This window comes from Thalassophryne amazonica, chromosome 13 (genome assembly GCF_902500255.1).
Source record: "Thalassophryne amazonica chromosome 13, fThaAma1.1, whole genome shotgun sequence".
Classification (NCBI taxonomy): domain Eukaryota; kingdom Metazoa; phylum Chordata; class Actinopteri; order Batrachoidiformes; family Batrachoididae; genus Thalassophryne; species Thalassophryne amazonica.
The window spans coordinates 86812939-86838615 of record NC_047115.1 but is presented as its reverse complement, the minus strand read 5'-3'; the positions used below and the strand labels follow the sequence as shown (position 1 = coordinate 86838615).

At 41.2% G+C, this 25677-nt stretch overlaps 1 protein-coding gene across 1 annotated transcript in view; it reads left to right on the top strand.

Annotated features, from left to right (window-relative positions):
• LOC117523657 (glycoprotein endo-alpha-1,2-mannosidase-like protein) overlaps positions 1-25677 on the top strand; it is a 72422-nt gene that overhangs the window by 5196 nt on the left and 41549 nt on the right. The window contains 1 exon segment of the mRNA XM_034185229.1: positions 14739-14848. Coding sequence (XP_034041120.1) covers positions 14739-14848 — 110 coding nt within the window.

Below are 25677 nucleotides of genomic sequence, written 5' to 3'. Positions count from 1 at the left end.
GTAAATAAAATCCAGGCGTCTGTCCTTTCTTACGAAGCGTTCAATAACGCCATCATGCAGGTGTCCTTGCTGCTTCAGCTGGCTGAGGAGTTCCTTGCATATGTTTTTATCCATTTAACTGTCTGTCAAACTTCGGAGCTGTGTCTCGGGAAATGTCTGCTTAAAGGCGTTAAACCGCTTCGCATCCAAAAATCCAGCAAACTTCATTTTATTATGATCTTCAAGTCTGTTCCTGATTTGTGTGAGAATGATATCAGTCACGGGCAGGTGAAGCTGTTTGTAGTGTGCCCGCGCGTCAAGCTTCCCACGGGGAACGCTTGGCGCACCTACGGCTCACGTGGTGTCCTCGAAAATGTCCCTAAATTTTTTTTGTCTCTCTTAACACTTTGGCAAAATTCATCAATTCTGGCCAGACTGAACTGGACATCCAAAGTATTATTTTGTAAAATACCAAACAGCACGTCTGCAATGTCAACAATCTCACAGAAGGCAAAAAACCTTTCACAACTTTTTAACTGTGTCAAGTGTCCTGACGCACAGTGAACTGTTTCCTGATCAGACTCCCCAGTGTGATCGAGGATGTTCTGAAAAACTTCAACAAGCTCCGCTCTCTTGTGGACACACCAGGCAGCTGCTGAAGTTCCACTTCACCTGTGCCACGCACGGCAGCCACCTATGTCAAAATTCATCCGGTAGTTTAGTGCATTTTGGAGAACGTGTAAAGAACGCTGACAATTCACCGAAATTTGCAAAACATATTTTGCATTCTTTTATCTTTGATGCTTCCTGGACATGACCAGATTTAAAGTGTGCGCATAACAGTGCACAAAGAGAGTCAGGGGAACTGCGTCTTTTACGCGTGCCTCCACTTCATTTAGCCCCGATGCCATCGCAGCTGCTCCATCGTAACATTGAGCAACTAACTTTGCAGTTGTAGTTGTCCAGTAAATCAAAAACAAGTCCTGCTAGATCCTGTGCTCGTTTCTTCTTAGTAATGTCATCAAATTTGAGAAATCTTTCTTTCACTCCTGTTTCAGTCACATACCTGAGAACATAGGAGAGCTACACCACATTACTGAAATCAGTTGTTTCATCAAACATAACCGCGACACACATTGTTTAATCTCCTCGGCGATGTGTTCTTTCAGTAACTCGCCGACTGCCTTGACGAGGTCATTCTGGAATTTCTCTAACGTGCCTGTAAAAACAGTGGCTGGTCAAGATGATGTCTCAAGTTGCTATCGTGGTCTACCAGCATTGTCAATAATTCCAAATAATTCCCACAGTTTAGGGAATCTCTGGATTCATCATGTCCTCAGAAAGACAGTTCTTGTTGTCCCAAAAAGATGACACAGTCAATAAGACCCTTCAAGATGTAGTGGCTCTTCTTGACCCTCTCGTTGTGAACGCTGGTCTCCTGTTTGCTCTACTCATCCATCTGCAAATAAACTCGATCTTCATCAAATGTTTTCAAATGCACTACACACAGAGTTTTGGTGTTTAAGCGCTGCCTTTGTGAAGCTGATCAAACTGCTAAAACCAGTGTAGTTCTATGTCTGTCTGTTGGAGTTGGAAAGTAAACACGGCCAGCAGAATTACGGTCAGTTCAGAGTCACCAGGTCACCTAACCTGCATGTCTGTGGAAGTGAGAAGAAGTTGGGCCACCCAGAAGAAATCCACATGAACACAGGAAGAACATATGTACTCCACACAGAATGGACCAGGTGGGGAGCGATCCCCCGATCTTCTTGCTGAGGCAACAGTGCTATCCATGAAGCCACAGTGATGCCCTAATGCAAATATAATTCATAAAATTTTATTAAATTCATGTGAATGTCACAAAATTGACATTCATTCAACATGGCTTTGTTTCACTGTTTTACGTGCTTGGGTCAGAAAAATCCTTTTTTCGATTAGAACAAGCAAAAATGTTGAATGTTGCAGCCTTAATGAATAGAGGAGCAGATATGCGCAATATTTGGGGGAATCGTGACTTTGACGATTAAAGCATGAAATTTAGCACACAGTTACAGCATACCAAATGGCTAATTTTTGGCTATGGGGCATTGCAGAGCCGGCCATTTTCCAAGATGGCTGCCACAGGTTGTTTTATCAGTTGCTCAGGCTCTAGACCACCAAGGCTCTTGATTTTGCTGTCTAATCCTACATATTCAAGGATGAGAATGCAGTATTACTATTTACAACATGCAAGAACCTGCATAACAACATATGGCTAGCATCCAGGTTACTAAATAATTGTGAAACCATTAAAGTATGTAATATTGGTGATTTTATACATGCTATCGAACTGTGACTAATGAGAGTACAACATGGTACCCTACTTCCCAATGTTTCATTAATTGGTATTGACTAGAATTATCCAGTAGACCCTAAAAACAGCCTGACCTGCAGCAGCTTTTTGTCATCCACTGTTCTCAGCAGCAAGACTTGTTGGTGCAGTTTGATTGCTGCAAGAAATGTATGAGCACGTTCGCACAGATGAACATGTGAAAGTTTTAAATGCATTTATACAAACACTATGTTTATTAATCCTCATTATTAAGCAAGCTAGCTAGTTAACATATTTGGCAAACATCAGCAATCTAGCTGTGAGTACATATGCAGCATTTTTCAGACTGATTTGAAAATGGTACTTCATTGGTCAAAACATCGGTATTCAATTGGTTTGGGTCCTATGCCAATCTCAATTTTTGGGAGTAATCTGTATATACATTTGTATGCTTTCAGCTGACCTTGACTGGCCTGATGCAACTAACTGTACACAGTAAATTTTGCAGAGTAAAATTTACTCTGCTGGGATAACATTTGGTCCCACTCCAAATACAGTTAAAAATGCTCTATCACAGTGCTAAATTAATTCTATCACGATGTAAAATCAACTCAAGCATAAACACTTGGTTTGTCAAGATGGTAGAGCTGATATCACTCTATAATAGAGGTATTTTACTCTATTAGACTGAGACCAAAAGAGTGATTGTGCTGGCAGCTGACGTACCTTCTGGTGGTTTCAGCTGATGCTGATTGGTGGTACTAGAGATAGTACATACTGTTCTTTAAGTAGCTAGTCATTTTGTGAGACAATGGCCAAACTATTAAAGTTAGTGGACCCTACTGAGTCTGGAATGTCAGATACACAGTGCCTGACCACAGACTGGAATAAATGTGTTCTGTGTCAGGAAGATAGAGATGAGATACTGAAATGTCAGCTAATTCAACATGTGGCAGAGATGGGAAGGATACAAGACCATAGCTGAACTTCTTGTATCACCAGAAGGTACCAGAGCCTGTCATGAACTCCTCTGCTGTGGATGCAAGAAAGGGATACAGTGGAAAGTGCAACTGTTTCAAGGCAGAGCTTAAGTGCACTGCGCTTTACCACTGTGATGGCTTCTTGTGTTTTTAGAAGTAACGTTGCATTTAACTATAATTGTGACCTCTGTTTTGTTGTCACTATGCCACTGCAGTTGTGTTTTCAAAGCTAGCATTGCATTTCAGCATTCGCTGTAACTATGTGACCTCTTTTCTTGTTGTCATTAAAGAAAAAAAACAACTGAAAAAACATTAGATTTCATTGATTTAGAATAGCTTTTAAAGATACACTAATCCTAATTCAAATATTTGACCTAATGGTGGCGTTAGAAGGAAGGTCCTAGACTCACCAAAATCAATAGATTTTGGTGAGTCTAGGACCTTCATCAGGGGGCCATGAATCTTTCCAGAAAATTTGAAAAGAATGAGATGAAAGCTCTTGGAGTTAACACACTAATGTGAAAACTCTGCAGTGGCAGAGATGGTGGCAGTCCACGAAAAACCATAAAATCACTGACTCATCATTTGGGGATATAAACAGTACCACTGCATTCCTCATCGTTAAAAATGTGGTATTAGGCACCGGGATCAAGACCCTTGGTGGTCTTGAGCCTGAGCTACTAAGCTACTTGAAATGGATACCTGCAACACATTTCAAAAAAGTTGGGATGAGGTAACAAAAGACTGGGAAAGTTGATGATGTGTTCAAAGAACACCTAATTGGAAACAGGTGAGTGTCATGATTGGGTATAAAAGGAGCATCCCCAAAGGCTCAGCCATTCACAAGCAAAGATGGGGCAAGGATCACCACTTTGTGAACAGCTGCATGAAAAAATAGTCCAACAGTTTATGAACAATGTTTCTCAATGTCCAATTGCAAGGAATTTAGGGATTCCATCATCTACAGTCCATAATATAATCAGAAGATTCAGAGAATCTGGAGAACTTTCTACATGTAAGCGGCAAGGTGGAAAACCAACATTGAATGCCCATGACCTTCAATCCCTCAGGACGGCACTGCAGTAAAAACCGACATCATTGTGTAAAGGATCTTACCGCTTGGGCTCAGGAACATTTCAGAAAACCATTGTCAATTAACACAGTTCATCGCTACATCTACAAGTGCAAGTTAAAACTCTATCATGCAAAGTGAAAGCCATACATCAACAACATCCAGAAACACCACCGCATTCTCTGGGCTCGAGCTCATTTGAAATGGACACAGTCCACGTTTCAAATTGTTTTTGGAAATCATGGATGTTTTGTCCTCCGGACAAAAAAGGAAACAACCATCCAGATTGTTACCAGCACAAAGTACAAAAGCCAGTATCTGTGATGGTATGGGGGTATGTTAGTGCCCATGACATGGGCAACTTACACGTCTGTAATGGCACCATCAATACTGACAGGCACATCCAGGTTTTGGAGCAACACATGATGCCATCCAAGCAACGTCTTTTCAGGGACGTCTCTGCTTATTTCAGCAAGACAATGCCAAGCCACATTATGCACGTGTTACAAACAGCGTGGCTTTGTAGTAAAAGAGTGCAGGTACTAGACTGGCCTGCCTGCAGTCCAGATCTGTCGCCCATTGAAAATGTGTGACGCATTATGAAGCTCAAAATATGACAACGGAGACCCCGGACTGTTGAGCAACTGAAGTCGTACATCAAGCAAGAATGAGAAAGAATTCCACTTACAAAGCGTCAACAATTAGTGTCCTCAGTTCCCAAACACTTATTGAGTGTTGTTAGAAGGAAAGGTGATGTAACACAGTGGTAAACATACCACTGTCACAACGTTTTTGAAACGTGTTGCAGGCATCCATTCAAAATGAGCAAATATTTGCACAAAAACAGTAAAGTTTATCAGTAACAGTAAAGTTTATAAAGTTTTAAATATCTTGTCTTTGTGGTGGATTCAATTGAATATAGTTGAAGAGGATTTGCAAATCATTGTATTCTGTTTTATGTACATTTTACACACCCTCCCAACGTCATTGGAATTGGGGTTGTAGTAGTTAAGGGGAGAGAAATTTTTGTGCTACATCATCATCAGCAAGGTTGGTGTCATACTTATGTATTCTCTTCTTTGTCCTTTGAACATTTTACCTCTTCATGTTTGCAAGTAACAGTAGCAGTAACATAGTAGTAGTAGTAGTAGTCGTAGTAGTAGATTAGTAACAGCTGTGTTGTGAAAGTGTCGTGACACGGACCCACAACAGGGGGCGTAAATGAACGGACAATGGATAAGCCAAAAGTAACAATTTAATGTTATGAATCGCACAACGACGTACAGACAATAACATATAGTGACTGTCAGTCATACACCAGGTGACGTGTGGGCAGGCTCGACGATAGAAGACGCCTGGCGAGAGAAGAGCCGATCCCACACAGCTTCCACTGCCAACGGAGCTGAAGAACACCGGAGCCACCAAGCCCTGCGCCCCAGGTGGCCGCTGTCTTCAGCAGTCAAACCCGGTACTGCTGGCAGAGAACAGAGACAGTCCTGATGAGTGTGAGGTCGCACACTCAGTAATCCCACAGTCTGTATTCAGTAAGGAGGGAGAACCTCCACCTCCAATCACACACTCGTGCAGCTCCTGTCTAACCACTTATCTGGTTGGGGTGTGAAGCGAAGCCGTCGCTGATCACACCAAACGCCAATCCCACAGATAAGGCAATCACCACAGGAAAAACGGCTGCAAAGAAGTTCAGATTATTACTCAATGTTTGAGTCAGCAGAGAAAATTACCTGATTGGTAGTTGATTTCTCGGCGGGGAGGTGGAGTTGCAGTCCGGCCTTTAAGGTGGTGGTGATGATGTGGATGAGTGACAGCTGATGCTGATGACGAGTAACAGCTGTCACTCCCGGTTGCTATGACGCCCTCTCCTGCTTGAAGCCCGCACTTCAAGCATTGCGCCATCTGGTGGTGGTGGGCCAGCAGTACCTCCTCTTCAGCGGCCCACACAACAAGCTGTCTCTTCTTGAGGCAGCTTTAATCACACGCTAACAGTTCTGTGGAGGTTTGTTGATCCCTACTTAGTTGACCTAATCAAATCCTACATACCGGCCCAGGCTCCGTGTGGTGAATAGTCTGTAGGCCACAGAGCCTTCTCTGCACCTGTGCCCCTGTTTTGTGAAATGATCTCCCTATAAAACACTCTGATTCTGTAGAGACATTCAAGTCCAGACTTAATACGCATTTATTCTCCATTTCATATGGCTAGCAAACTGGCGTCATATGGTACTATGCTTCCTATCCTTTTAAATTAATTTTATTAGCAATAGAATGGGTCCTGACCTCAGCTTCATCTAAATTCTGGGTCTGTTAGTGAAACTTAGGGCTAGCGGCTGGCGATCACCTTAATATTTTCGCTGCTTTCCTGTCAATTTACTACTGATGAATTATACCTTAGGTGCAGTTTTTCTGGCCTACTGATTCTGCTCTTTTTCTCTTTATCCAAGGTATGAATAACATCACATAGGAGTGACGGCTGCAGACCACAGGGTGCTTGCTGGACTGACTGCGAGATGCCATGGCTGAAGCTGATGCAGCACACTGCGCTCCGCGTTTGGAATGGATGTTGCCATGGGAACAGGCCCACTTCCTCATCCGCATGAAGACTGCTGGATGACCCCTGCCTGTGGCATGAATGCCTGCATGGTCTTCTAATCAAATGCATATTGTATTTATGTTTTTTTAATGTTGTTTTAATTTCCTGTTTTCTGTTTCTTTAGCTTTGTAAAACTTTGTTAAAGCCTTGTAACTTTTAGAATGGCCTAAGCAGTGGGTCCCTCCTATGAGTCTGGCCTGCTTGAGGTTTCTTCCTCAGTATCATGAGCAGGAGTTTTTACTTTCACCTGTGTGCTTGTTCTAGGGGTTTGTAAGATGAGACCTTACTCGTGTGAAGCACCTTGAGGCAGTTTTGTTGTGATTTGGCACTATATAAATGCAGTGGTGGGCACACTTCCGATAATCCGATAACAGATAATTACCGAAGATAATGTTTTCATTATCGGATTATCTTTTTAGATAAATGTAAAAACCATCATCGGACTAATTATCTTCCGATGAATTACCGTCCGATAACTTTTAGACCAATAACGTACTAAACTAAGGTGAACAGTGAAAAACATTTTTAAAACTGTTGAGACCTATCTGTTAAAAGTTTCCTAATAGGCATGTTGTTCTAAGCAAAGGAGAACTGGTGACCAAAAAAAATTTTCTTTAACACCATGCTAATATAATCGCAATGTCACCAAGTCATCCAGAGGCATACATGTTTAACTTATGGTTCAAATTTTAACCACTCATTTTAGACAAGTTATTTAAAATTATTGTCATGTCTGAAGTTTATAAAGTGAAAATATCAGATATATGTTTTCGTTTTAAAGTAATGTGCTGATTTTTAAGGTTTTGTGAACACATGCTGTGCCAGGCAGCAATGCATTATGGGTAGCATAAGGTAATCTCAGACGTTCACGACAGGACAAATGCAATTCAGACACTCTGTTCAGGGTCCACAGATAACAGCATTAAACTCTAGTGCCTAAAACTCTCGTGAATATATTCTTTGGGTTTATAGACATTAGTGTATTTGCGTTTGTTAAATTCCACGCATCTTAAATGTAGCAGACACGGATTATCTGGAATTTTGTTTGACATTTTTTCAAGGCCACTACTGCCATCTACTGGCCAGGAGTGTTCATGGCAGTATTAAACGTCTGGGTACATGGCTGCTCTCAAAGTGTTGGTATTGTCCATTGTCCAGGCGCTTTTTGTGTGCATATATTTGTTAACTTTGTATTCTAAAACTACGGTTAGAAGTAATTCCGACTCCTTATTGGTCCACATGAACGAGGTTGGCGCCATGTTTTTAGTTTTTGTGGAAGTGACGACAAGAGAATAAGGCTCCTGATTGGATAGAATTTTAATCAGTACCGCCACCCAAAGGTTTGGCAGACTAATTACAACACATTTATACGGTTCGATGTGGATGGATTTTTTTTTTTAAACGACGTAGTGTGGATTAAGTTTTTTCCCCAAACTGAAAGGGTAAGCTATTCGGTTTTACAAATACCCGACAACGTGTGTACATGGCCTTATGTCTGTGAAAGGCACTATATAAATAAATGTACTTACTTACTTACTAATATTGAGTGCACGTTTTACAACATCATAAAAGTTTTAAAACATGCAATTGTGATGACACTTCCAGTGCTCCGTAAAAATGCTTGTTTTTACAAATAAAATGGAATATTTACAAAAGCACATTTATCTTTAAACCAACACACGTCACATTAACGTCTGGTGGTTGGCTCTCACTCCGGTATTGTATCACTTCCTGTTCCGGAGCACAGCGGTGTTTTTCTGTATCTGTTAGCTGTTTAATCTGCGCAGTTAGATTGATCTAGTTATCTAGATTACGATTTGTTTCCCAGTGTAATCTTTACGTGCCTTAACTAAAGCACTCATTCTGCTGAATCACCTCTAAATTATTTACACATTATTCACTTTGCGTGTTTTTAGGAATCCGCTAGCTTAGCGTAGCTACTAGCTCTTAGCCGATTTAGCATGGCGGCTTCTCCTGTCTCTCCCGCACTTTTCTGCTCTGGGTGTGAAATGTTTAGTTATTCCTCGGCCTCCTTTAGCAGTAATGGTACTTGTAATAAGTGTAGCTTATTCGTAGCTTTGGAGGCCAGGCTGGGCGAATTGGAGACTCGGCTCCGCACCGTGGAAAATTCTACAGCTAGCCAGGCCCCTGTAGTCGGTGCGGACCAAGGTAGCTTAGCCGCCGTTAGTTCCCCCCTGGCAGATCCCGAGCAGCCGGGAAAGCAGGCTGACTGGGTGACTGTGAGGAGGAAGCGTAGCCCTAAACAGAAGCCCCGTGTACACCGCCAACCCGTTCACATTTCTAACCGTTTTTCCCCACTCGACGACACACCCGCCGAGGATCAAACTCTGGTTATTGGCGACTCTGTTTTGAGAAATGTGAAGTTAGCGACACCAGCAACCATAGTCAATTGTCTTCCGGGGGCCAGAGCAGGCGACATTGAAGGAAATTTGAAACTGCTGGTTAAGGCTAAGCGTAAATTTGGTAAGATTGTAATTCACGTCGGCAGTAATGACACCCGGTTACGCCAATCGGAGGTCACTAAAATTAACATTAAATCGGTGTGTAACTTTGCAAAAACAATGTCGGACTCTGTAGTTTTCTCTGGGCCCCTCCCCAATCAGACCGGGAGTGACATGTTTAGCCGCATGTTCTCCTTGAATTGCTGGCTGTCTGAGTGGTGTCCAAAAAATGAGGTGGGCTTCATAGATAATTGGCAAAGCTTCTGGGGAAAACCTGGTCTTGTTAGGAGAGACGGCATCCATCCCACTTTGGATGGAGCAGCTCTCATTTCTAGAAATCTGGCTAATTTTCTAAATCCTCCAAACCGTGACTATCCAGGGTTGGGACCAGGAAGCAGAGTTGTAGTCTTACACACCTCTCTGCAGCTTCTCTCCCCCTGCCATCCCCTCATTACCCCATCCCCGTAGAGACGGTGCCTGCTCCCAGACTACCAATAACCAGCAAAAATCTATTTAAGCATAAAAATTCAAAAAGAAAAAATAATATAGCACCTTCAACTGCACCACAGACTAAAACAGTTAAATGTGGTCTATTAAACATTAGGTCTCTCTCTTCTAAGTCCCTGTTGGTAAATGATATAATAATTGATCAACATATTGATTTATTCTGCCTAACAGAAACCTGGTTACAGCAGGATGAATATGTTAGTTTAAATGAGTCAACACCCCCGAGTCACACTAACTGTCAGAATGCTCGTAGCACGGGCCGGGGCGGAGGATTAGCAGCAATCTTCCATTCCAGCTTATTAATTAATCAAAAACCCAGACAGAGCTTTAATTCATTTGAAAGCTTGTCTCTTAGTCTTGTCCATCCAAATTGGAAGTCCCAAAAACCAGTTTTATTTGTTATTATCTATCGTCCACCTGGTCGTTACTGTGAGTTTCTCTGTGAATTTTCAGACCTTTTGTCTGACTTAGTGCTTAGCTCAGATAAGATAATTATAGTGGGCGATTTTAACATCCACACAGATGCTGAGAATGACAGCCTCAACACTGCATTTAATCTATTATTAGACTCTATTGGCTTTGCTCAAAAGTAAATGAGTCCACCCACCACTTTAATCATATCTTAGATCTTGTTCTGACTTATGGTATGGAAATAGAAGACTTAACAGTATTCCCTGAAAACTCCCTTCTGTCTGATCATTTTTTAATAACATTTACATTTACTCTGATGGACTACCCAGCAGTAGGGAATAAGTTTCATTACACTAGAAGTCTTTCAGAAAGCGCTGTAACTAGGTTTAAGGATATGATTCCTTCTTTATGTTCTCTAATGCCATATAACAACACAGTGCAGAGTAGCTACCTAAACTCTGTAAGGGAGATAGAGTATCTCGTCAATAGTTTTACATCCTCATTGAAGACAACTTTGGATGCTGTAGCTCCTCTGAAAAAGAGAGCTTTAAATCAGAAGTGTCTGACTCCATGGTATAACTCTCAAACTCGTAGCTTAAAGCAGATAACCCGTAAGTTGGAGAGGAAATGGCGTCTCACTAATTTAGAAGATCTTCACTTAGCCTGGAAAAAGAGTCTGTTGCTCTATAAAAAAGCCCTCCGTAAAGCTAGGACATCTTTCTACTCATCACTAATTGAAGAAAATAAGAACAACCCCAGGTTTCTTTTCAGCACTGTAGCCAGGCTGACAAAGAGTCAGAGCTCTATTGAGCTGAGTATTCCATTATCTTTAACTAGTAATGAGTTCATGACTTTCTTTGCTAACAAAATTTTAACTATTAGAGAAAAAATTACTCATAACCATCCCAAAGACGTATTGTTATCTTTGGCTGCTTTCAGTGATGCCGGTATTTGGTTAGACTCTTTCTCTCCGATTGTTCTGTCTGAGTTATTTTCATTAGTTACTTCATCCAAACCATCAACATGTTTATTAGACCCCATTCCTACCAGGCTGCTCAAGGAAGCCCTACCATTATTTAATGCTTCGATCTTAAATATGATCAATCTATCTTTGTTAGTTGGCTATGTACCACAGGCTTTTAAGGTGGCAGTAATTAAACCATTACTTAAAAAGCCATCACTTGACCCAGCTATCTTAGCTAATTATAGGCCAATCTCCAACCTTCCTTATCTCTCAAAAATTCTTGAAAGGGTAGTTGTAAAACAGCTAACTGATCATCTGCAGAGGAATGGTCTATTTGAAGAGTTTCAGTCAGGTTTAGAATTCATCATAGTACAGAAACAGCATTAGTGAAGGTTACAAATGATCTTCTTATGGCCTCGGACAGTGGACTCATCTCTGTGCTTGTTCTGTTAGACCTCAGTGCTGCTTTTGATACTGTTGACCATAAAATTTTATTACAGAGATTAGAGCATGCCATAGGTATTAAAGGCACTGCGCTGCGGTGGTTTGAATCATATTTGTCTAATAGATTACAATTTGTTCATGTAAATGGGGAATCTTCTTCACAGACTAAAGTTAATTATGGAGTTCCACAAGGTTCTGTGCTAGGACCAATTTTATTCACTTTATATATGCTTCCCTTAGGCAGTATTATTAGACGGTATTGCTTAAATTTTCATTGTTACGCAGATGATACCCAGCTTTATCTATCCATGAAGCCAGAGGACACACACCAATTAGCTAAACTGCAGGATTGTCTTACAGACATAAAGACATGGATGACCTCTAATTTCCTGCTTTTAAACTCAGATAAAACTGAAGTTATTGTACTTGGCCCCACAAATCTTAGAAACATGGTGTCTAACCAGATCCTTACTCTGGATGGCATTACCCTGACCTCTAGTAATACTGTGAGAAATCTTGGAGTCATTTTTGATCAGGATATGTCATTCAAAGCGCATATTAAACAAATATGTAGGACTGCTTTTTTGCATTTACGCAATATCTCTAAAATCAGAAAGGTCTTGTCTCAGAGTGATGCTGAAAAACTAATTCATGCATTTATTTCCTCTAGGCTGGACTATTGTAATTCATTATTATCAGGTTGTCCTAAAAGTTCCCTAAAAAGCCTTCAGTTAATTCAAAATGCTGCAGCTAGAGTGCTGACGGGGACTAGAAGGAGAGAGCATATCTTACCCATATTGGCCTCTCTTCATTGGCTTCCTGTTAATTCTAGAATAGAATTTAAAATTCTTCTTCTTACTTATAAGGTTTTGAATAATCAGGTCCCATCTTATCTTAGGGACCTCGTAGTACCATATCACCCCAATAGAGCGCTTCGCTCTCAGACTGCAGGCTTACTTGTAGTTCCTAGGGTTTGTAAGAGTAGAATGGGAGGCAGAGCCTTCAGCTTTCAGGCTCCTCTCCTGTGGAACCAGCTCCCAATTCAGATCAGGGAGACAGACACCCTCTCTACTTTTAAGATTAGGCTTAAAACTTTCCTTTTTGCTAAAGCTTATAGTTAGGGCTGGATCAGGTGACCCTGAACCATCCCTTAGTTATGCTGCTATAGACGTAGACTGCTGGGGGGTTCCCATGATGCACTGTTTCTTTCTCTTTTTGCTCTGTATGTACCACTCTGCATTTAATCATTAGTGATCGATCTCTGCTCCCCTCCACAGCATATCTTTTTCCTGGTTCTCTCCCTCAGCCCCAACCAGTCCCAGCAGAAGACTGCCCCTCCCTGAGCCTGGTTCTGCTGGAGGTTTCTTCCTGTTAAAAGGGAGTTTTTCCTTCCCACTGTAGCCAAGTGCTTGCTCACAGGGGGTCGTTTTGACCGTTGGGGTTTTACATCATTATTGTATGGCCTTGCCTTACAATATAAGGCGCCTTGGGGCAACTGTTTGTTGTGATTTGGCGCTATATAAAAAAAAAATAGATTGATTGATTGATTAACGTGTTGGTTTACATAATGGATTACTGAACCAATCACTGTTTAGCACTTTTACCCAGAATGCTTTGCGGTCTGTGTTTGTTACAAAACCTCAGAATTAGTGCCTTATTCAACATTAAAAGATATATGTTATATTTTAACTTTGTACAAATGACAGAATTGACATTAATGGAGTTATTCTATCAGTATTTTCAAAAAACCATAAGTTAGTATGACTTTATTTTTCAAGACCTCCGCCTGACAGGAGTGTTGAAATTGATAGGGAGTTGGCTTTGTGGTTGGTCTTGGTGTGCCTCTGTTGTGGGAGCGCTGTTGTAAACAAGAGCTTTCAGCAGGGGCAGGATGTTGAAAGAAAAATGATTATGATTAGTAAAGAGTTGATTTCATGGGTGTTCTCAGAATTTATCTGTGCTGCTTCCTGCAAGGGGCAGTATGGTCAAACATTCTTGCTTATTCTTTAGGTCGTTTACCGCTTTTGAAAGCAATTGTGTTAAAAATCAATTTCAGCTCTTTAGTAACTGCAAATGTCCCATAGACAATGCCAGAATTTATCGGTTATTGATTATCTGTAACTTCCGATACATTTTTGGGTGGTTTATCGGTTTATCTTTATCAAAGATAACTTTTCAGTTATCTTATTATCTGTTATCGAAGTTAATTTTTTTGGTTATCTGTGCCCACCACTGTATAAATGAAAAAAAATTTAAATTAAAAAATCAAGATGAAGTTTTCATTTCAGTCTCTGAATCAAACCTGTCCTGGGGAGGCTAATCAGCCAAATAATCAAATATTTAATCAGTAACACCAAACAATTAATTTTCATATACAGCTCAATTTGATCTCCAAGTAAATGATTTCCATTTTTGATTCAGTTGTCTAATAAATAAAACCAGATACACAGACTGGGGCTTGAAATTGTGTGTCATCAGTGGTAAAAGTAGCACTGTACAACTTTATGAGTAATCGGGAAAGTTTTAAACATAAAAAAAAAAATTGTGATAGCAAGATAAATCGTGATCCAAAAAATGTTAAATTTAAATTGTGTAAATGAAGGTCTAATCTTTTGTAAAACTATGTTGGAGCGGACATCTGAGTGCAATATGTGACAGTTGAGACTGAACGTTCTGTGAGCAGAAGCCTCCTTAGATCCACATGAAACCCACGAAAAGCACATTACATGTTTTGAGATTTTAAGTGAAAAATTTTAGCTATTATAATGTAACAAAATGAATAGGAAGTCGTTTGGAAATCAGTCATAGTTCATCTCGTGAGGAACGAAGCCTTTGTTCAAATATAAAACAACATTATTATGCTATTTCTGGTACAATCACAGTTGCTCCAGCATCGGAAGCTTCATGAAAGACGCTAAGAATTATTCTGTATTATTCAGTTCTTTGCTCATGGACACTGTGGCAGATAGCCTGGGATCAGTCCTGAACTCTTTGGTGTTGCAGGGGTTCTGGTGCTGTCCTGGTATCCTCCCGGGCTGGCTGATGACCATGGCGAGCCCACGGAGGACCTGGTTCCTGCGGTCATGGATGCCGCTCACAGGCACAGCATCAAGGTAACTGGTGAGACAACTGGTATGTTTTTCCCTTTTGATATTTTCCTGCATAACATTGTAAATGGTAAATGGACTGCATTTCTATAGCGCTTTTCCATCTGTATCAGACGCTCAAAGCGCTTTAAAAATAATGCCTCACATTCACCCCGATGTGAGGGTGCTGCCATACAAGGCACTCACTTACACACCGGGAGCAATAGGGAATTCAAGACCTTGCCTAAGGGCCCTTAGTGATTTTCCAGTCAGGCTGGGATTTGAACCGATGATCTTCTGGTCTCAAGCCCAACGCCTTAACCACTAGACCATCACCTCCCCCATTGTGTGACTAATGGTGCAGGGGGTCTGTACAAACTAAACCAAGGCCAACAATGATCTGATTATTTTTATTGATGCATTTAGCGTCTGCCTCATGCTGCTAATTATTTTTTTCTGATGGACAGAGAATCTTTAGTGTCATCACAGATCGCACGGCTTCTGAAAAGTAGTTCAGTCAGGAAAACCAGTCTGCTGTTTGTTCTTACATTTCCTCTTCAGTCCCAACAGTAAATTTACTTAATCTACAAAACATTTACTACAAAACTAACATCAAAAACAACAATAAAATAATAATAATGAAACCACTTATTCAGTTTGGTTCATGAGTATTTGGACAGTGACACCATTTTGATCTTCATTTTGTCTCTGTACGTCATCACAATGGAGCTGAAATGAAACAGTTAAAAAGTTCTTGTAGTGTCAATGTTCAGCTTTAAATCAAGGAATTTAGGAAATACAGCTACTGTACATGATCTCTGCATTTTCAGCAACCAGCAGTAACTGGACAAACATACGTACCTTTAAATGTAATGATTAAATCATCATTTTTACAGCCAGTTTACTTGAGACAAGTCAGGGGATGAACACATGAACCCTTCCAAGGTGCTCAATCACTTAGCACTATGTGTATTATCTCCCATTATATAACTCCTAAATAGAACCTTGTCATTTGATTGGTGGTTTGTATGTCACGTGATACTGACTATTCGTTCCATTTGCCATTGTGTACTATTTACCGTGCCTATTTTGTTACATTTAGCATGCAAATTTGGTTCCACACATTTTGTACCATTGCACGCTCACACAAGCAGCGATGCTGCTTAGCTTAAAAAACAAACATGGTGGGGCTTGTGTTGATGACAGACAATGCTCATTCATCTAACACAAAAAAAATTAATCCACCACGACATACGGCATCTGGAGGCATTTGCTGTATTCGCTGTCAGATGAAGAGCTCAACACATTTTTGTTGCAATTTTCACTGGACTGAGGAAAGCAGGTGGCAGGTTGTGCACAAAGAAGTTAATGCATGGCATCAGGTATGGACTACATCGTCAGGATTGTTTTTGAACTATCTGACTGTTTTTGCAAGTTGACTGTCAACAATTTTGGATTGGATTGGACTCTGATAGGTTTGTGTTGGACAGTTTGGAACCTGTTGACCTCAAAGGACCAGTGACGCACCCCATAATGTGAGTCTCTTTTCTCTTGTTTAATTGTTTATAAATAAAATATCAAATGACAAGGATCTATTTAGGTGTCATATAAAACAAGTAATGAATGCTTTTTCATTCATACAATGGAAAGAATATTTCATAGGTGAAAGATGGAATGTTCCATTCAACAAGGCACAGCTTATTTATCATTCATCATATTATCTGCTCCTTAATACTACTTAATACTTAAGACTTAATACAAACGGCTTCCCAGTGAATCCATGCTGACCGATTTCTAGACGGCCCGCTCCACTGCCGATCCGCGCTGACCGACCCGCTCCACTTTCTAGGACGACCCACTCCACTGCCTCAAGGCAACCCGCTCTACTTCTCAGTTGAAAGAATCTCTTATTTAATGATATAAATGTAGAAGGAATAACACTTACTAACCAGCATGACTGAGTGAACGTGACATTGTGTGCTGCAGATGACGTTTTTATATGTAAGGATTAAACAACTCAAAGCCGTGCATTATACGATTTGAATGCACGACGTGGAACGGAGTGGTGTTACTCCACGAAGTGCTTTCAAACCGTATAATGCACGGCTTCAAGTTGTTTAATCCGCTTATACCATGGTCCCACACAGTGAGCTAACACACAGATATTTATTTAAGTTAACAGAACTTGATAAAAATGCATAAGTATTTGGGACTATTTTATGCCATTCTCAAGATATTTTGCCTCTGATGCGCTTACCGAGTCTGCAGGCTCAGTAAGCGCCGCAGCAGGCCACTTACACCGCCCCACTCTCTGCTGTGTGGAGCTGCGGCCAACTCCGGCACCGCGCCCCTGTCTGGTGTATGGAGCTGCGGCCAACTCTGGCAACAGGTCCAGAAACTACACTCGCTGTTTTGATGCGGAGCGCCCCAGCAGCCCGCAAGGATAGAACTGGTCTCTTCTTCTTTCCCATCTTCAGTCTTGTCCAGTTCGTCTGATGTTAAATCTTTATGCCATTGCTTTTGCTGTTCTTCTCGTTTGCTCTCCTCCTCTTTCCGTTCCTCATATGTTTTATTTTGGCCAAAAATATTAAAATTCACTTGGAAATCCATGTTTTATTGCATTTCTGTTATTCACCTGTCAAAACACAGCTGATCTGTGCCAACTGATTTGCACGTTGCTATGGTGACAACCAGAGCAGAGTGATTACAATGACAATAACTTTATTTCTCCTTTAGTATAATGTGACTCTCGTATTTGAAACTCGCTCCCCTTCCCAGGATGACTCACTCCAATATCTAGGATGACCCGCTCTGCTTTGCGAGTGGAGCTGGTCGTCCAGAAAACTGGAGCGAGTCGGCCAGCGCGGGTCGGCAGTGGAGAGGGTCGACCAGACACCTCCTGACCTACAGGCTTGTCACATTCATCTGTTTTTTGTTTTTAAATCAGCGGCCATTGCAGTAACTTTTTGTTAATTTGGCAAAAAAGGCATGGCTGGTTAATTACGGGTTTCTTCATCAGTAAATCTAGGCTCAAGTCTCCAATGTGCATTGTAGCTGAAATCTTAAGGATCTTCTTATTAAGGTTCAAAAATCTTCATTTTAACAAGATCCTTGAACCTATGGAAATATCTCACTAGTGATACAACTGGAAAAAGTTGCAATATATACAGTGGGGGAAATAAGTATTTGATCCCCTGTCAGTTTTGCAGGTTTTCCCACCTACAAAGAATGGAGAGGTCTGTAATTTTTATTGTAGGTACACTTCAACTGTGAGAGACAGAATCTAAAAAAAAAAAAATCCAGTAAATCACATTGTATGATTTTTAAATAATGAATTTGCATTTTTATTTCATGGAATAAGTATTTGACCCCCTAGAAAAACAGAGCTTAACAATTGGTGCAGAAACATTTGTCTGCCATTACAAAGGTCAGACATTTCCTGTAGTTCTTGACTTCTTGTTTTCACACACTGCAACAGGGATTTTGGTCCATTCCTCCATACAGATCTTCTCCAAATCTTTCATGTTTTGAGTTTCAGCTCCCTCCAAAGATTTTCTATAGAGTTCAGGTCTAGAGACTGGCCAGGCCACTCCAGGACCTTGAAATGCTTCTTACGGTGCCCCTCCTTAGTTGCCCTGGCTGTGTGTTTGGGGTCATTGTCATGCTGGAAGACCCAGCCATGACCCATCTTCAGTGCTCTTACTGAGGGAAGGAGGTTGTTTGCCAAAATCTCACATTACATGACCCCATCCATCATCCTTCAATACGGTGCAGTCGTCCTGCCCCCTTTGCAGAAGAGCACCCCCAGAGTATGATGTTTCCACCCCCATGCTTCATGGTTGGGATGGTTTTCTTGGGGTTGTTATCCTCTAAACATGGTAAGTGGAGTTGATTTCAAAAAGCTCTATTTTGGTCTCATCTGATCACATGACCTTCTCCCATGCCTCCTCTGGATCATCCAGATGGTCACTGGTGAACTTCAAACAGGCCTGGACATGTGCTGGCTTTAGCAGGGAGACCTTGCTGCCCTGCAGGATTTTAAACCATGACAGCATCATGTGTTACTAATGTAATCTTTGTGACTGTGGTCCCAGTTCTCTTCAGGTCATTGACCAGGTCCTCCTGTGTAGTTCTGAGCTTTCTCAGAATCATCCTTACCCCACGAAGTGAGATCTTGCATGGAATCCCAGACCGAGGGAGATTGACAGTCATCTTGTGTTTCTTCCACTTTTTACTAAACAATCATAACAGTTGTTGTCTTCTACCAAGCTGCTTGCCTGTTGTCCTGTAGTCCATCCCAGCCTTGTGCAGGTCTACAGTTTTGTCCCTGGTGTCCTTAGACAGCTCTTTGGTCTTGGCTATGGTGGACAGGTTGGAGCGTGATTGATTGAGTGGTGTCTTTTATACAGGTAACAAGTTCAACCAGGTGCAGTTAATACAGGTAAAGAGTGCAGAATAAGAGGACTTCTTAAAGAAAAATTAACAGGTCTGTGATAGCCAGAATTCTTGCTGGTTGATAGGGGGGTCAAATAATTATTTCATGCAATAAAATGCAAATTAATTATTTAAAAATCATACAATGTGATATTCTGGATTGTTTTTGTTTTTTTTAGATTCTGTCTCTCACAGTTGAAGTGTACCTACAATAAAAATTACAGACCTCTTCCATTCTTTGTAGGTGGGAAAACCTGCAAAACTGACAGGGGATCAAATACTTATTTTCTCCACTGTAGTTTCTTCAAAAACAGCCACAAGAACCTGTAGCTTTTATAGAGTTTTCATGGATGTCTTGGTGGCTTTCTTCACTTTTTTCTTCAGTTTTTGAGAGGTGCTTACGCAAGACAGATTTACCAAATAGTACCATCCTGTTTTCATTTCTTAATTATTGATGTAGAGCTTATGAGGTCATGAGGTCAGTAGTCAGTTATTTGGCAAAGCTGATGTCTCTGCAAGAGAATGAAGGTCCAAGTCTTTAGGGTCCAGGCACCTCATGTACAAAGACTTGCTTTGACTTTCTACTAAAAGTTGGCGTACGCCAAAACCCTGAATCAGAAGTAAGCACAAATATATTCAGATGTATCAAAGTGTGTGTAGGCATGAATCCACGCACATTCGGTTTGTACATCCCACTGAACGTGGAATTTAGCACATGTGCACACGCAGCAAACTCCTCCCTGGCCACACCTTTATCTGAATATGCAAATGTATTCAAATTGTTTGGTTGTGTTGTGCAGACAACACCATAAGTGTAGAGTATTGTGTGTTTGATGACATCTGCTATCATCTCCATGTTGTTGTGTATAAAAATGAAAGAACTTGCAGTCACAATGTGCAAAATCAATGAAAGCTGAGGTTAGATCGTTCTTCTCTCAGCTTGCTGTGATGTAAAACGGAAATTAAATAAGTATATTTGTGTGTAAATGCTGAACTGAGCTGCGCACACACACTGAAGTAAAAAGATATTAGGGCTCTGTCCCACTGGGGAGAGGATTAATTGCGCATGAATTGAGTATACAAATTACGGGCATTCGTTGTCGTCCGCAACAAAAATGGCCAAAAATGACAAATGTCCCAGTATGAATTACTGATATATTAATAATATATAGCAAATATATGATGAACAATCACGGTTGTATAACGCATGTAGTGAGGAAACGGATCCGACGCATTGAGATTATAACGGCAGCATTATGGGTGTATTATGAATGCATCGCGCACGTGTTGCGTGTGCACGGCATCTGCATTGTGGTCATAAATGAAGTGCACTCGCTCCTTTCAGCATCACTATTCACACCAACAATACAGGCTCTGGAGCATTTGCTGGACTTGGACAAGTTGATTGGAGTAAACAAGCAGTGAACAGGGTGAGTGGTGACGGCATCGGAACGCATCAGAGCGCAACTCGTCTCAATGATTATAACAAGAAGTTAAATCTGTTATAAACATAGGAATAAATACTGTAACAGCTGCAGACAAGAAGGAAAAAACACACAACTGTTTTATCAAGCCTTGACAATGTAAACAAGTCAAATAATTACCTTTTTAGACGGCTCAAAATGCATTCTGGAGCCGTTCGATTAATCCGCCACAAAATAATTATTTTATACAGCGCAGAGCACGTGGCAGCTGGCAGAACAAAGAATGGTGTCCAGCTGTGAACACAGCGCATCTGATTTGCATCCACCGCAAATCAGATGCAAAGCAGACGTAATAAAAATGCTTTATTTATGGCCAATCTGTATGCAGTCGCTACAACTTATTTTAGTTTGTGATGTGGACATGATAGACACGCAAAATATCTGTTTTACACACTGTCCCAATCCGCTGCCAAGCCGCAAATCCGTCAGTTGCGGATATCAGCAGATGACGGTGAATATACAGCGCATAGATTATGAGTATGTTTGTGTATGTATTGAGTATGTAAGGCGGATGTCATCCACAGCCAAAATTTTGTGCAGTTCAAAAATCCTGGTAACGGAAAAACGTGCCTCTGTGGATAATTGCGGACGTGTGCGGGTGTCAGTCGACTCATACAAGCATGTTTCACGCATATTGCGGATGTTAAGTGAATATGAGCCAGTTTTGTGCGCAATCCACACGCAAATCCGCCTAAACGCCAGTGGGACAGGGCCCTTAGGTGCACGGCGGTGTGTGACATTAACATTACACACGCTTTTATTGACAAGTACTGAAGACAGTCAGGGCTTTGTTAAGAAGCTCATCTCTAGTTCCACCATCAAGAAAAGAAAACATTAATAATAATAATAATAATATAAAAAAAATTTTTTTTGAATGTGCACATGCCCAGATGTGTCTGTGCTGGTTTTCGTTCGGAACAATTACACAAATAAATTATTTAACCAATAAAGCAGCAGCCCATCTCGCACCGCGCCTCCAGCCTGACGTGCATTTGCACACCACACGTGATTTGAACATTGATGGAATGAAAATGTTTCCTATTAACAAAAACAAATTCATCATGTGATGGCATCTTCATAGCAATATGTGTGCAGTTACAAAATAGCTCCGATTGCATTCGGGAAACTGGCTCTCACAGCAAAATGTTGGAATGTGATGTACCTGGATAAGATTCGGATGATTGCGTTCCACACAGCTGGTGGCTCCGTGCAAGGTTGACTGGCACACGTCTGACCAATCAGCCAGCTCACACTGGAATGCCCCTGATGCCAGGATGCCCAGACTAGTCAACACTGTGTGGGCACAGACAACCCCTGGCTCCTCGCCATATGGCACTCTGGGCTGGCTGCAGTTCTGTGCATAACCCCAGTAACAGTGGCCTTGGTAATAGAAATCGGTTTCAGAGCCATCATCTCTTACCCCACAATGGCTTTAGAGACTAGCATGTTGACCCATCATTATGTGACAGTCAATGCTACTTTTGATCATACTATAACACAGAAGATCCTTGTGTTCCCTGAGTACACACTCATGTCAGATTGCACCATTTGCAAGGTGTTTTAACAATGCTAACGCAGCCATTGTTAGTGCCATTTTACGCATCACTTTGCGAATGCTTTTATATCCATCCATATAATTGCAAACACGTGGGTGTGTTAATTGGTCATCCCTGTGTCTCTGGTGTGCACATCACTCTGATGACTTCTTGTTTTCACACTAGTAACTGATCCCAGCATCACCTTTACATGTCCACAGTGGAACAACAGCTGTAGAAACGTGGGTACGCCAGCCAGGATTTTAGTGTGATGCACTGCACATTTCAACAATCATTTCACATCTGAACATTGCCATGGAGACGGACATACACCAGGTTTTTGTGCGTAAGCACGCTTTGTACATGAGGCCCCTAGTGATTTCTGTCTCACTGTATGGTTGTGAGACTTTGATGCTACCCATGGGCTTAAGATGATGACTGGATGTGTTTTTGACAGATCCTTGGATAGATACCACTGGAATGACTTTGTGTCAAGTGACCAGTCAAATGAGCGGTCAATTCAAGAGACTAAGATGAGGAGCATCACTTGCTTTGTGTGAGGGGGCTTCAGCTTCGACATTTTGGCCATGTGGCATGTTTCTCTGTCCATGAACCAGCACACAGGAACCCGAGTGCCCGGAGAAGGCCAAAGGCACGCCCGGCTGTGGCAAATATATGATTATTTTAGAGACTAGCATGTTGACCCGTCACTATATTGACAGTTAATGCTACTTTTGATCATACTATGTATTAAAAAGAGAATGAGCAGTTACACAATAAAATCACCAGTGTTAAATTCATATGGTCCCACTCTGGCCAGAGTTGGACCATAAGTTCACTGTCAGTGTAAATCTAACTCTGACAGTGTTAGATTTACACTGTCAGTGTTAGATTTACACTGGTGATTTTACTGTGTATGTTGTCCTGTTAAAGTCTCTTTATATACAATATTTTTTGTTCCATTGTCTCAATAGCTATTTGTCACTCAAACAGAAACACCCATACACACAATTTTTTATTGTGTGTATGTGTGTATTCAGATATTTTAGGTTGTGTATTTGTTTTTGTATTTTTATGGATGCTATGTGATACTTGAATTTCCTCTTATCTTATTTTATCTTATGTGGTACTTCTTGAATTAACCTTTTCTTTCCTCAGCTTGGATGCTCTTTCTCTTTTGTCCTGCAGGAGCTCCTCTTTTTTTCTCAGGTTTTTGGTGATATGACTTTTGCAGTCTTTTCCTTCATTTTGTCAGTTCTTCTTCCTGTTCTTCAGCTGATAACATTTTCCTCCTTTGAGTGCTCTGCAAACTTTCCTTTGATTTTTATATTAATGTACATTTCCTTGTCATTTTGAAGGCGTGAAAGGTTTGAAGTAAAACGTTTTCTTTTAAAGCACAAGTAACGTAATGCATTGGTTACAAAATACATAAAAAATGGTGGCAGCTTTTAGAATTGCTAGAAAAGAATTTTGATTATTTTTGGATACAGTATGTAAATACTAGATACATATTTTTATACTGGATTATTAGACATCTTGCCTAATAACAGGAGTTAATGCTGCGTTTACACATAGGCAAGACACGTTACGAATGTCATATTTGCATCATTCTTGGCACATTCCTGACATTGTTAATGTGACTTAACGCATCTGAATAGGTTTCTTAATAGTGCGTGATATTCGTGATTTTCATGGAGCATGTTTTTGGCTGTCAAAAAATCTTCCACGAATGTCACGCACCACCCTCATTTTACCTCATGTCATGGAGGTCGCAACTGAGCGTGTTGATCCGTCTTGATAGGTGGTGATCCTTAATAGAGTGTGACAGCATTCTTCTCTGACGTGTGCACAATTAAACCCTGCTGCACCGCATTCAGTTTCATTGCTGCAGTATGCTGAAGGAGGACAGTGATGCCAAGTTTTGTTCCAATGCTCCTCAGCACGCTCCTGCAGGTGTTCCACCTGCTGCTGCATGTGCCTGTTTTTGGAAAACGAGCGAGACGAGAGCCGCGTGGAGCCACACATCTGGCTCTCTCCGTCTCCTCCTCCTCTCTGCTTCCCTCCATGGCACAGAGCCCAACTAAACATACAGTCACAAAGTTCTTCTTCTGTGGAGCAAACTGGACCGATCTCAGCAGCTGATGGATGAAATTGGGTGTGTGTGTGGAGACAATTCACCTCGTTCACAACGTGACAGAACTTAACGATGCACTGTTACGCGTGATAGCCCTCAACAGCGCAGCAACTTATTATTGACCGTGCGTAATGGTTCCTGATAATTCTCCAGCAACACATGCCATTAATTGTAACACGTGGTACCAGGTTGCAGCAGTTCCTGAGGACACCTGACGCCTCTGCCCCGAATCATCAAATTTGTGATCAGCGGCCAAGAATGTATACTTCGTGACATTCGTGACTTGTCATCGTTATGTGTAAATGCACCTTTATGAGTCAGGGGTGGTGGCCAAGTGGTTAGTGCGCTTGTCATCATTAAAAAGAATAGTGTTGTCTGGTTATGTAAGCAGGGAGTGTAGTGTGTGCAACTTAAAATACTGGATTGAAAATGGTGAATGACTGAATTATTCATAGTGATTATACCATGACATTGGCCTATGTTTTCAAGAACCTTTATTTGTATGTGCTGTTTTATTGCTGAAGTGCTGTGAAGCGAAGTACCATGCCATTGGTTTTCCCAAGGAAATGGCCTATACATTACCAAAAGGAAAAAGTCACGTCAAATCAGTGGCATGCAACAGGAAAATATGTTAATTATTCTTGAGTTCCCTCCCCAGTTATGATCAAGTTCCTGTGTTTTTTCTCTTTTCTTCCTTCCTTCTTCCTGCATAGTTAACACAGACTGCACAGGTAACACAGACTGCATAGATAACACAGACTACACAGATAACACAGACTGCATAGGTAACACAGACTGCATAGATAACACAGACTGCACAGATAACACAGACTGCACAGATAACACAGACTACACAGATAACACAGACTGCACAGGTAACAGACTGCATAGGTAACACAGACTGCATAAATAGCACAGACTGCACAGATAACACAGACTGCACAGATAACACAGACTGCACAGGTAACACAGACTGCATAGATAACACAGACTGCACAGATAACACAGACTACACAGATAACACAGACTGCACAGGTAACACAGACTGCATAGGTAACACAGACTGCATAAATAGCACAGACTGCATAGATAACACAGGCTGCACAGATAACAGATGCATAGATAACACAGACTGCATAGTTAACACAGGCTGCACAGATAACACAGACTGCATAGATAACACAGGCTGCATAGATAACACAGGCTGCACAGGTAACACAGACTGCATAGATAACACAGACTGCACAGATAACACAGACTACACAGATA